This window comes from Apis dorsata, unplaced genomic scaffold (genome assembly GCF_000469605.1).
Source record: "Apis dorsata unplaced genomic scaffold, Apis dorsata 1.3 scaffold_517, whole genome shotgun sequence".
Lineage (NCBI taxonomy): Eukaryota > Metazoa > Arthropoda > Insecta > Hymenoptera > Apidae > Apis > Apis dorsata.
This window is the reverse complement of record NW_006263742.1, coordinates 427,961-441,675: the sequence shown is the minus strand read 5'-3', so window position 1 is coordinate 441,675 and position 13,715 is coordinate 427,961. Positions and strand designations below refer to the sequence as shown.

The following is a 13,715-nucleotide window of genomic DNA, read 5'->3' as shown; positions in this document are numbered from 1 at the left end:
TGTATATATGTGTATATATATATATATATATATATATATATATATATATATGTACACATATTCATTTTTGTTTCACACGTATTTAATCAAACTAAAGAAAAAAAGTCAACAGGTAAATTAATACTTAAAAATAAACTAAAATCTATAATTCCAAAGAAACGAGTAATAAATATAGAATATATGCTCGAACATATTAAAACGATTAATTCGATTAATCCAAATAAAAAAAATATTTTATTCGATATAATATCTAGATTAATTTAATCCGGGATTGAACACCAAAGGCACGTTAAAATTTATCCTTCGATAATATTTTCCAAAGCGATTTCTCGTTGAATTTTGTCGTTCCATGTTCTCGCATTGCAACGTAATCGCAAAGCTCACGGTTCGGCTCGTTTTCCTAACCTTTATCCACTCGAGATTCGTTTTCATGCGTTTCGAAGAGGCAGGAGACACTAGTTTTGTTATTAATCGCGAAGAGAGCAATAATTAAACACCATTACATCACTTGATTAATGTTAAGAAATGATCAAATGAACTTTTATTTTCAATAATATAACAGTAATTTACGAGCCGTTACCTGACATTTTCCAGATCCTCAAACTAAACAGAAATATAACAGCAATGGCCACTTCATATTGTGACACTTGCGCCTCTAGTGACAGTGATGAGAAAAATAATTTAATTGTCGAAAATTGACGAATAAAATTACTTCGACAATAATTATCGAAAATATAATAATAATTGCAAATAATTATAACAGCTTGAAATTATATATGAAAATAGCGGATCGTAATAGCTACGAATAAAAATATTACTCGAGCATTTTTAATAAATAATTACGTAATTTTATTTTTAACTAGTTACTTTTTCAACGGCCAACTCTGCCTTGCGACGAATCACCATGAAACCAGAGATCTTAACCACCAATGATTGGTCAATATTTAACAATCGAAATTACGAGTAAAGTTACTTCGATAATTTATTGTTCAAAACGTAAATAATTGCAAATAATTGTAACAGCCTGAAAAATGGATCGACCGTAATAACTACGAATAAAAATGTTATTCGAACATTTTTAATAAGCAATTATCTAAAGTAACTTTATTTTTAACTAGTTACTTTTTCAACAGGTTATGTATAGTTTAAACAGAAGTTGAAATATTCTTTGAAGTACAAACACTTATTAAAATTAAACGTTTTCCTTTGTATTATTACTTAATTATTCTGTCACGTAAAAAAATATTGGACGAATATTAAAATATTCAAATCCAAACTGATGGAACATTTATGAAATTTATATAGTATCGAAAGCGAAAACTTGAACTTTTCTTTTTAATTATTAATTTGGAATAGCTATGCATGTTTCGCTTACTTTCTATTTTTTTCGTCTCTTTCCATTCCCTGGTTAGTGAACAAGTGAAAAGGTATTTTTATCGCTGTCTTAACAAGCCACTCTACCGTAATATTCTTTTCTTTGTAGAAATTCTTGTCTTTTGCTTTGATTCCTTTTTTTCTTTTTTTTTAGATCGTGAGATTCGATTCTTTAAGAGTTTAAAAAATATCGAAAAGAAAGCAAGCAAAGGAAATAAATCGCCGTAAACGAATAGTTATTTTTCCATCCATTAAAGCACCGAGTCGGTGCGAGTTAAGGCCAATTGTACTAATCAACTGCTATTACCACCAGCTTTACGCCTTTTCACACACGAAAGCATTTTTACGGTTGGAAACGGTTGTGAAAGACGTTTCACTGCTTCGTTCGAAGAGATATGCATCGTTTAACGTATACTTTTCTTAGGAGCTAGCAAGTATGTGCTCATTTATTCTTGAAACGAGAGACAACGAGTGAAAGGGATAAATTTTCTTCCAATCGCGTTTCGGAGGAACAACTTTCGTTTCTTTTTTTCGTTCGAATATCTCGAACGAATATTTAATGATGCAGTTAGGAAAATGGGTTACAAAATGGCTTCAGAGGAGGTTATGTACACGAATAAGCATCGTATATACCCTTCTTATTGGCGTGTTTAACCAAGTTTAACAATTAAACCGGTGGAACAATACGCGAAACTTTGTTCAATCGCATCACGATATAATTCCATGAGTAAACTCGTGCATCTTCGTTATTCGACCGATTATCGTACAGGATTAAACGGATTAAACGAACCGTGCCAATATGTTCTACGAGTGAAAACTAAGAAAAAAAACGGTGTAATAAACATAATTATAAAAAAAAATTATATGTGACAATAATTATTTACGATTATCCTTCTAGCCTAGTGTTTACTATTTGAAATAATCGAATTGAATATTAAAACAAGATAAAGATGAAATGAAGAGGAGAGTGATATTCAATTTACAATTTCATCGTTATTTTCGCTCTTTAAATTTAACTTTTATTATATATTTTTTATTATAAACGTTAAATGCACCGTGATAATCTTCATCGAGATACTTAAATTTTTCTATAAAATAACCTATAAATACTTTTACGATAGACTATATTAAACTATATTACATTATATTATATTATGATTACACTATATTATTATTTTTAACTTTCTTATTATAGCATTAGAGCCTTATGTAATCTTCATCGAGATACTTCAATTTCTCTGTGATCTATGAATATTTTTATGATTGATTACACTATATTATCATTACTTTTTACGACTGATTGCACATATTATTATTTTCCTATGGTAAAGTTCTTAAAAGAAAATGTGTACAACGTGTATTTAAATTCAAACTTAATAACATCATGATCGAACAGATTCGATTTTCAGGGATATTAAATTTAGACCAATTTTAGTTTGGAATTCGAATGGTGTTTGAATTGTCGCGCGCATAATGCAAAATGTTCAAGTGTACGAATTAGCAGTTGATGGAATTCTCTCCCGTTAATCGCACGGATGCACGGTGTTTCGTCGCGACTGCTCGATGCTGGGTATTGTTCCAGCCAGTGTGCGAATGTCGATATATCTGGTGAGGTGTTGCGTCCACGAACAAAGCGAGAACGTCTCGAATGTGCGGTCGAATTGAATCGCGTTCCGTGAATAATTGCGTAAGTGAAAATTTGAACCGCGAGGTGAGTGCGAATTGAAGTGAGTTTTAATTTCAAAAAAAAAACTAATAAAAATGTCTAAATGCCTCTTTTTTTTTGCGATTTCGCTTTGGAAAAAGAAAAGTTTATAAAAAACGTGTGGAATTGGAAATTTTAATATTTTTCATGAAAGGAAAGTCGAAAATGTAAAGTGCAAAGTGCAAAATACAAAATTCTGAGTTTCAGAAATATCTAATTCTTCCAATTTTTCTAAAAAAAAAAAGTAAAATGCAAAATTCTGAATTTAAAACAGAAATGCTTAATTTTTTCAATTTTTAATAAAAGTACAAATATAAAATGTAAAGTGCAAAATTGGAAATTCTGAGCTTCGAAATATCCAAGTTTTCCAAATTTTTTCTGAAATTTAAAAAAGTTCTTACATTTTTGACGATTCAATAATATTTCAACTGCAATATTATTATAATAATCAAATTATTATTAAGAAAATCGATTTAATTGATAAATTCACATTCCTGAATGGAACGAACAAAAAACATACAAGTTTCCATTCATTTTTATTATCCCAAGCATTCCAAACATATCGAGAGCAAAGATAAATATTTCCTCGAAGGCAATGATCTCTGCGAAGGCACGTTAACAGTCGCAACATTGTTGAGCGATGACTCGAAAAAGCGATCAAACGATCATACCGATTGCTCTTTAACCATGATCGTTCATAAGAGTACCGTAATTGCTAATTTTATCTCGAGCGATATTTCAACGCGTGTTGAAAGCTCTTTATTATGCTCGAAACACGAAATGATAAGAGTGAATTAATATTCCTCTTTATCTTCTTTGTGTACTTTATTTATCCGTAGTATATTCTGTCATTAGAATGAACGTCATACACAAGAAAATAAACACGTATAATATTTAAATATCTATTCCATTTAATTTTTAATCAATAAATATCGGTATAATCGTTTTTGTAAACAATATATAAAATAATATATAAATATAAATATAAAATAGAACTCTATAGAAAACCAATTACATTATATCTCGATCAAATTCTTTTCTTAATTATATAAAATATAAAAAACAAATATACGAACATAACGACAGAGGAAAAAAATTATTCCAATTGCACAGTTCATCACGTTTGCGATTAATAGCATAGACGATCATAAATTGAACGGGGTTATCAGCAAGCCCATTAGGTAATCCAAAGAAACGTAGCGCTAAAAGCTTGCCGCTTAATGTCTGTACATTACTGTCAACTTCCATGCTCCTTCCATTGTTTCAAATTCCACGCGAGAGAATCGATCCGTAGGGTCCTTCAATTTCGCAGTCGACGCGCCCTCTTTCGGTTATTTCGCTAAACATGTATCACACTGTATCGCTGAATGCATTTTCAAAAGTTACCGCGCACCAAAAAGCGGTATAGATATTTTTATTTTTTTTTAAATTTTTATCGTTTAATTTTTTATTAAATACATCGATTCTACGTAGTTAACGTGTAAAAATGTTAATATCGTTACGATATTATCGATAAAACACAGAGAGCGTGACACGGGAAATGACAATATCGGTCGTCGTTCGTAACCAAAATATCGATTGTACGGAGTCGTTCTCCGGACACGGAGCGGTACGGACGTGTTTCTCTTTACTCCTCGCAATTCTATCGTTCGACGAATTAATCGCAATTGTTTATTAATTAAGTTTCGTGCAAATAATTATAAAAATTATAAAAAATTAATTAATTATCACGACTGTGAAAATTGTAAATAAAAACGCGTCGCGTAAGAAACAAATGCAAAAGTATAATAAAAAATTTCGATTTAAGGTTATTCTTATCGTATATTCGCCTCATCTTTTTTCATCCAACGCAAACTATAATTTTTAACATAGAAATAAATAAATCTCGATCGAAATTTTTGTACATCAACTTTTTTATTTATCTCAATCCTTATAATCGATTCTCCCGTGTATTTGCACATTATTATCGTATTATTCGACAGTGATTTCGTATCGCTTCAACGATTCGATACCGCGAAAGGCTACGTCCAAATATAAAATATTCGTCGCATAAAGAAACAAAGAACTTGATCCTGATTTATTATTTCTCAAACATTCGGATCAATTTCTACCATGCACGAACCGAAATTTCGAAACAATTCTATTCCTAAACTATCATCTGTCGGCAAGAAATTCTACATTCGATTCAATGAATTTTGCAATAACGAAAATCAAATTTTGGCACAAAGGACGTAACAAAGATTAGTAACGTGTATGAATTACAAAATTACTACTAGTAACTCTATCCACGTAAAGTTTCTCGGCTTCTCCTTCGCAACACGATCGAACTTACCCATTGTAATTAGATCGTTGAATAATGTTACATTCGCGAGCTGCTTAATCCACTGGCGATAGTTTCCAGCGATTTGATCGCCATCACGATAATCGGGGGAGGAGGTTCGATGCACTCTAAAGGGCCTGCAACGCGATCAATAACGTGTGTCGATATGAATAAGTATTAACGCGCTATTCGATACAGACGTGCCCTTTACGGTTACGAATCTTAAGATTACGACGAAATCGTTGAAATTTTTTTTTCTTTTTTTAAAGGAAATTTTAAAGAAACAGATTAGATTAACATTATCGATATATAAGTAATATTGATAATATAGATTCAATTATCTTTCCATCATTTACATTCATATTTTTTTTTTATAATTTCAAGGGAGAAAAATTAGGGGGTAATTTTTAGAACAAAATGCAATCGATATTTAATAATTTTTTAGATACGTGTGAAATAATGAAATGAATCCAGTCTCGTAATTCGAGAAAGAAAAAAAAATAAAATAAAATACTAATAACTTGGAGAAGAGGAAAAAAGGTGGCAATTAACAAAATTCCACCGTTAAACGTTTTGGGATACAATTACGGAGGAAATAACAGGCTTGCAACCACCGAATACTTTCTCCTCGCAGCACAAACGTGACACATAAGCGTTGGAGAAGGAAGAAGAAGGGTCTCGCGTAATTAAACGTTTGACGTAACTCTCTCCATTCGTTTACGATTAAAAAAAGAAGATATTGCATCATATTCCTCGAAATAATCTTATTCCTAATATTATTTTTAACACTTAACGAGATAGAGAATTTGCAGAGTGTGGAGATGGAGAGAGAATGAAATCAGATTTTTGATAGTGAAAAATGAATCGAATTCGTTTAGTTGAATGAAACGATCGATAATTTTGTATTTGATTATATCCGATTAACGTGTGATTTACGCTCTCGTTTAGAGATCGATATCTAAATCGGAGCGTGTATAATAAATTACAAGGTCGGTAATGACGCTTAAGGGGCAAGTGGTAAATTAATCATAGACACTGGTAAATGGAAAAACTCGTTTAAAAGGTGTTCAATTAAGACGATTAAGAGAAAGGAAAGAGATGTTCGTTCGAAAAAAATTTACTAGAAAGAAAATTAAAAAAAAGTTAAAATTTTGCACGAAACTTATCTTCTTTGCCCGGAAAGGAAATTTTACAATGGATAGATATCGTTTATCGCGCAATAATTGTTCACTGCCAATTAAGATAACAAATGAAACGGTTCTTTTTTTTTTTTTCTTTTCTTTTCAGAATTTCTTATTTCAGATTAGAACTTCGTTCGTTAATTGTTCTTGCGAGAATTCCAACCGACATTTTATCATTCTCGTAAAGCCTGTATCGGCGCGTTAATCGAAAAATGTCGCGATTTTGATAAATAGCACACGATCTCGATTCGTATCGCCATATTTAACTGAAATTTAATAATTGAAACAAAATTCATCGAATCTAGCAAATTTTATGTCTTTTTTACACTTTTTTCTTTTTATTCCTTCGTTTAATTTTTGGAATCGAGAGTGGCCTTGAAAGGCCTCGAAGCGTTTATCTATTATGCGACGCGTTTACTTACTTTAGAAAGTTCACGAACAGTGAAACAGTGATCTCGTTTTAACAAAATGGCCGCGGATAAAGAATTTAAAAAAGAACCATTTATTTCCAAAAATTCTAAATTATCTGAATTATTTCACTAAATTATTTTGAAAAAAAAAAAAAAATTAATAAAGGAACGTTTCGTAAGAAAGATATTTTTTTTTCTTTTTTCAGAGAAGTAATAAACGATCGAGATAAGAGGTATATACATGTTTCCATCAAGTGATTCGAATAGAATCAATAATTCCTTCCTTTTTTTTTTATATATCATGATTCAAAGAGAAAAATCACGCGATAAACGATGAGATTTCTGTTTACTTTACTTCCTTCGTTTCTCGAATTTTGCAAAAAGAATTTATTTATAGCGAGTCTACGATATTGTGCATAATCTATGCATTACTCATAGAGATTAGGATTTTTTTTTAACGTGATATAAAAACAAATACAACACTCTATGCAACAGATAAGAACAGATAATCGTAATTGTTTCGAAGTTTTATACACCGACAAATCGGATCTCATAAAAACGATGATGAGCAAATTAAGGGGAGCAATTGACCACGTCCAATGGTCGAGTGTCTGTCTTCTCCGCATACCACTGCTTGAAATAGTATCCTTACCAGTACTTCCTCGTTTCTTTGAAAATACGTCGTAAACGAAACTATGAAAACTTTGTTAAATATTATCCAACATTTCACATTAAAATTTAATGTTCGATTCGATAATTTTTTATTACAAAATTCAATCAAGTTTGAAATGTTTCCATGCTGGATAATCCAAATTTTCAAAGGTTTCGATTTTTTGATGAGAAAGGTGGGCTTAAAAAGAATATATAACGCGATAAATATATCTAGGCATTAATCGAATCGATTCGTAATTACGAATTATGCAAATAAGCATATCGCCGCGTTCCTGCTAACAAAAACGTGGAATATCGCCGTCCAATCGACTGCGTTACAATGTTACTCTTTTGTAGTAGCAACTATACATATAAAAATCATTGGTTTTAAAGTAGTTTGAATTTTTATAAAGCTCAATAATTCGAATTGAAAATGAGACTCGTTTTTCAAAAATATATAAATGTAAAAGTGATAGTTTTAAAAGTAATTTAAATTTTTAAAAATATTTGAAATTATACATTATACAGTATATTTCAAAAGTATATAAAAATATAAAAATAAATGTAAAAAATATAAAATATAAATATAAAAGCGAAAGTAATTTGAATTTTTGAAAATTATTTTAAACTGTATATCGAAACGTATTGGAAATGAGACGTTTGTTACTCGTTTCTTCCGGGTATACGTATATATAAAAATGATTGTTTTAAAGGAAAGTTTGAATATATTTAGAAAGCTCAACATTTGAATCGTATTGCAAATGAGACGTAGTGAAAAACAGTTGCAAAGGTTCGAGCCGTTCCATTGATTCGCAAATGGCTTATTCTTTCTGTATATACATCAATAAGAGAGAAAATTGTATTTTAAACTTTAAATTTTCAATACGAGAAGGATACATAACTCAAAAAACTATAAACGTGTAAGAATAACTTCAAGTTATTTCATTATTCAACAGAATAACGTATCACGAAATACATAACCGAAAAAAAGTTTATGATATATTTAAACGGATATTACGAACCTTGTTACGATAAGTGCTGGGCAGGCAAGCCCACTGCGCGTAGCTCATATGAACCATCGTTCAAGAATTTCTTTTTATCTCTCTCTTTCTCTCTCGAAAAAAACTTTCTTCTCCTCTTCACCCTCGTCCTCCTATCTTCCGTAGCATCGCATCAACGCACCATTCCTTTTTTATCACACTCTTTCACTCGACAATAAAATAAAAAGGAAACGCGAAAAAATCAATACACGAAGAATTTCGTATATATTCGTATAAACTCGCGAGAATCGAATCGAAACCTTTCGCGCTCTCCGCTGAAGTTAAAACGCTTTAACGTTTCCCCCCTCCCCTATTCTCTTCGAGTTGTCGAGTTGTCGAACAAAATCATCGGAGAGATAAAAATACGAGATAAATAATTGTATCGCGGGAAGGATTCGTTTATTCGCGTTTCGAAACGGCGGTTTACGCGCGTGGACACCGTTTTCAGGATACCGTTGTGAAAACGTAAGCTCGAATTCACGCGAGCGTGAGTGGTGAGCGAACACGTGCGCGTTCCAAGGCGTTGCTATCGCTACTCGAAGCGCGAAGGATACGTCTGGCGGTTGCAGAGGCGGCGATCGCCGCCACTGGCCCAACTAAGGGGGGAACCTCGACAACTCGTTCCGCGCGTACGGGACCCTCAGGCCCGTATTAAGTGGCGTTCTACTACGATATTAGATATATTCGTGACGTTCCATTTTTTTTTTTTTTATTTTTGAATCGATCAGATTTAGATGATTAAAGATTTAATCGGTTCGAAAGTTTTGGGAAAATCCTATAACGGGGAACCCTAGTGATTATCTGGGGATAACTAGGGATACGTTCGTTCGATAATTGAGTTTCGAATGTTTTTTTCAGCGATAGGTTTTGGAAAAGAGGTATTGATTATTGGAGGGAATTGATTTTTAGTGTAATTGGAAACGTTTCGAGTGTAACGAGAATTTTAGGAGAAATTATGGCGGTGATTAATTGAGAGGGAGGGAGAGTAATCTTTGTATTTTAATTTACAATCGCGTTTATTTTTTTGCTATTTATATTATCGTATTAACTCCGATAAATCGAAGGTGGGAATTTTATGCGCACACGGTAAATAATGCAAATAATTTCTCTCTCGCGTGTAAATGCAACGATTCGTTACGTTTTAATCCTTTCTTCATATTTGATTAAACGAAATACAAATCGATAGGAAATAATAACGAGAAATCGAATTTTTATGCCTCTCATTTTAATATCCCCTCGAAAATAATTCGATTTTATTACGAAGTTAATACTTTGATACTCGTTGTAATTTAAATTTCCATCAAAAAAAATGAAAATTAAATTTTCCATTCGCTTCAGAAAAAAAATATTATTAAGAAAATTGTTTTCTTCTTATTTGCAATTTCGAACGAAATCATATGCAATAACAAATTTATATATTAAATGAGCGATCTGAAAAACAGAGGATAACAAAGAAGAATAGAGCAACAGGTTTTATCGAAATCGATATGTAAATTGTTATTTTGAACGCAGGCATAATTCGACTATCATTTTATCGCTTTGCATATCTAAAATAAAAGAGCAGTCTTTATCAACGATGTTACAACAAAATATTTGTTGAACGAATATTTCGAGTTTTAAAGCTTTTACCATTCGGACAAAAAAGAATCTGTTCGTCTTACTTGAATATTTAACATGCTTCCCGTTGTATGGGTCACGTTTTGTACGCATGACACTTGTCAGAAACACATTTTCATTAAGCGTGTAAGAAATTCAAAATGAAGAGACGCATAAAAATGCAAGGAACAAAGGAGAAACTTTCCTAAATTTGAACGAGATTAATTTAATTTTCCAATAACAGCAGAGTAATAAAAATTCGTAATAATTCTCAACATCATCTCCTATACTATAAAAAATCCTATTTTCTACTTTCACTCATTCACATTTTAAAATTCCAAAGAATTCCAAGAAAAATCCCACCATAATCTTATCACAAACTTTTCCATCTCCTCTCCTTTTGAAGAATAACAACAATTCCTAAATTTTCCAACAACAACGAATATAAAAAATTTTCTACTTTTTTTATTTTTCTTTCATTCATTCACATTGAAAATTCCAAAAAATTCCAAGAGCAAAAATCCCACCATAATCTTATCACTTTTCCATCTCGTTCCCTTTTGGAACAACAGGGTACCACGAAAACATAGGACCGTCCCTGATCCCTGGTCTACGACGTTAAGTATCGAGAGGATACGAGGCATAGTCGCGTGTTTTCTACGTTATGCGGGCGTAAGCGAAAGGGGGCGAGCGAGAGGGAAGGCGAGGGCGCGCACACATGACTCACCGAATGACCAATCGACTAAACAGAGTCCCTCCTTGCACTTCGGAATGCACACGCAACCCCCCGATACTCGCATGGACGAACGGCCGCGCTCGAGGAAAATAGAGGGGGAGGAGGTCGAGCCCCTTGCCAGTTCGAATTGAAAGCATACGCGCCCTCCACGACCGGCCGATTGTTCTTGGAAACGCGTGTCCCTACGAGCGCGATGCTCCTCTATTCATTGCCAATAAAGAACCAACGCGCCATCACTTAATCCCGAGTTTATATATATATAAAGTCACTCGAGGCGAAAAAGAAAAGGATGCGCATTTTTCGATGAAGTAAATAGTGCTGATAAATTTTTATCGAATAATTTTTTCAACAAATTAATTGATAAACAAAGTTTTTCCTATCGCTTGAATAATTTCGTCCGAGGAGTGGAAAAGATTGGAAGGATACGGTGCAAATACTTTCTGCAATAGTACGCTGTAAACGCGTACATGATTGTGGAGTATAGTGGTATACACTCGAGAAGAGAGATATTTCGAAATCGCGGTTTAAACGAGATTCAAATCGTGAAGATTTGCTCGAGATCTTTACCACGAGAAAGTTCGTGAGATTTGCTTTTCCACGCGTACGAATAAATTTTATTCCATCTCCGAAGAAAACTGATTCGCGTTATCTCTTTTCTCCGAATATTTTCCTCTTTTTCGCTTCTATTTGGGGATTTGATACGTCACTTTCCACAAATCCTACTCCTGAATCGAAGTTAACAATATCTTCGATACTTAGTATTTTCGTAGAAAAATTTCTATATACCTACGGTCGATAAAAAATCCCCTAGAATTTTCCCCTAATACGCTTCTTATAAAAATAAATTATTCTTCGTAATTAAAATTTGCACTTATCGATCGCTCAAAATACAGTAAACATATAATCAAAAATAATTATCAAAGTCAGAAAATTATTCTGCAGAGAGATAAATATCCTCTATGAATTTTACAGAGTTCTAATTTCACGATTCGAATTCATAATTTCCCTAAAAATTTTCTCATAATATATCATAATTTACTCTAATAATATAATTTCTAAACGTCTATTCCTTTAAGAACATTCACCTGTTTCATCGAGTAGATACATATATATATATATACACACGATCGAAGAAAGTTAATTGCACAGCTCGGTACATCGTATCTAATACGCTTTGAAGGGAACTTAATCACGTTGGATATCGAAGCACGTGCGCCTCTATTAAGCGTATACGCTGTAATAACCGATGCAGTTTATACTTTCGCAAAAGGCACGCGTGAAAGACGCATTGCGCCTTCACCGGCAAATAGATTAACAAGACGGTTTATTTAACTCGTGGATACACCATTCCATACAAACCTCGCGGGAAAATAACCGCTCACCAAGCGGAAACATATTGGAATTAGATCAAACGATACTCTTTCTTTTTAACTAATTCAATAATCGATTTCTAAATTTCACCTTTTGTAATTATATTAGAAAATTATACTATAAAAATAATATTTACCTATGCAATTATATAATTCAAAGCTTCCATTAAATTTGAAAAGTATCGAACAGTTCGAATCAACCAAGTTGCATTTATTAATTAATTACACGTTTGAAAAGTCAAAGAGAGAGAAAGAGAGAGAGAGAGAAAATAAGAATATTCAGAAAAGTCAGACTTCAATTAACGGAAATCTTACGAAGTTTTTTCAAAAAAAAAAATGGCAACCGCGCTTACGAGTACTATTTTAATACCGATTTTCCCAAACGCGAACTTTTCGTAGATAAAAGTTTACACCACTGGAAGCATTAAAGAGAGGTAGTTCGCCTCTACGTTGGCGCAAAACACGTGTACATCGTGATATCGCGATCCTTCTCGCTCGTTCGAACGGAAACTATAAGTCTTTTCTTTTCTACTTTTTTTCTTTTTTATCGATTTTACTCCGCTTTGCAAATAGTGGTAAATTTAGAAGCGAATTCAGAGGTGAATTTAGAAGAGAATTTAGAGGCAAATTTAGATAACGTTAGAAAGTTGTGCAACGATAAATTAATTGCATAACGTGCATTATAAGTTTTTCTTTTCAAATTGATGAACCTGTGATTTTTTTCTATCTCCTGCTGTGATAGAATGTAGAAACTAACTTTTTAAATATTTTTTTGAATAAAATAAATGCGTCATGAAATTAAAGAAATAATAAAAAAATATTTCGCAATTATGTGATCATCATTTTTCTTGAGGCTATAATTATTGGACACAACCACATTTTCCCTAATTATTTATCATCAATTTCTACTTTTCTTTTCAAATATTTTCAAATATTCGAATTATCTCATTTCTCTCACAAACAATGGGAGGGGAAAAAAATATTTCGATCGACAAAATTTTGATCGATACTTTTATAATGGTAGAAGAAATGGTATGTTTAGATGCGAGACACAGAGAAATCTAAAATTCTCCTCAACCTCGTATTATTTCACGTTATTTATACTAGTTGCAAGGGGAACGATATGAAACATACATACGTTTCTTGCAACCTCTCAAACTGCATAATGCGACTCTTGTTTGATACGTCTCTCGTGTCCACCATAATGGTAGAGATGCAAGAGTGTTTCTCTTTAAGGGGACCACCCTCCTGTATGACGTAAATCATTCTGCCTCGTAATGCTGGCCACGGCCATCTCACGGCGGAATTAACGACTTTTAACGTTCTTTATAT

The 13,715-nt window shown here is 32.5% G+C and overlaps 1 protein-coding gene across 14 annotated transcripts in view; it reads right to left on the bottom strand.

Annotated features, from left to right (window-relative positions):
• Nucleotides 1–13,715, bottom strand: part of LOC102672218 (sorbin and SH3 domain-containing protein 1) — a 115,194-nt gene that overhangs the window by 87,159 nt on the left and 14,320 nt on the right. Inside the window, exon 1 of one of the 14 annotated variants that reach the window (XM_031512763.1) lies at nucleotides 8,664–9,250. The exons of the other annotated variants lie outside the window; for them this stretch is intronic. Coding sequence (XP_031368623.1) covers nucleotides 8,664–8,720 — 57 coding nt within the window. The 5' untranslated portion in view covers nucleotides 8,721–9,250. Of the gene's footprint in view, nucleotides 1–8,663; nucleotides 9,251–13,715 lie in introns of those variants that run through there. 14 annotated transcript variants of the gene reach the window in all.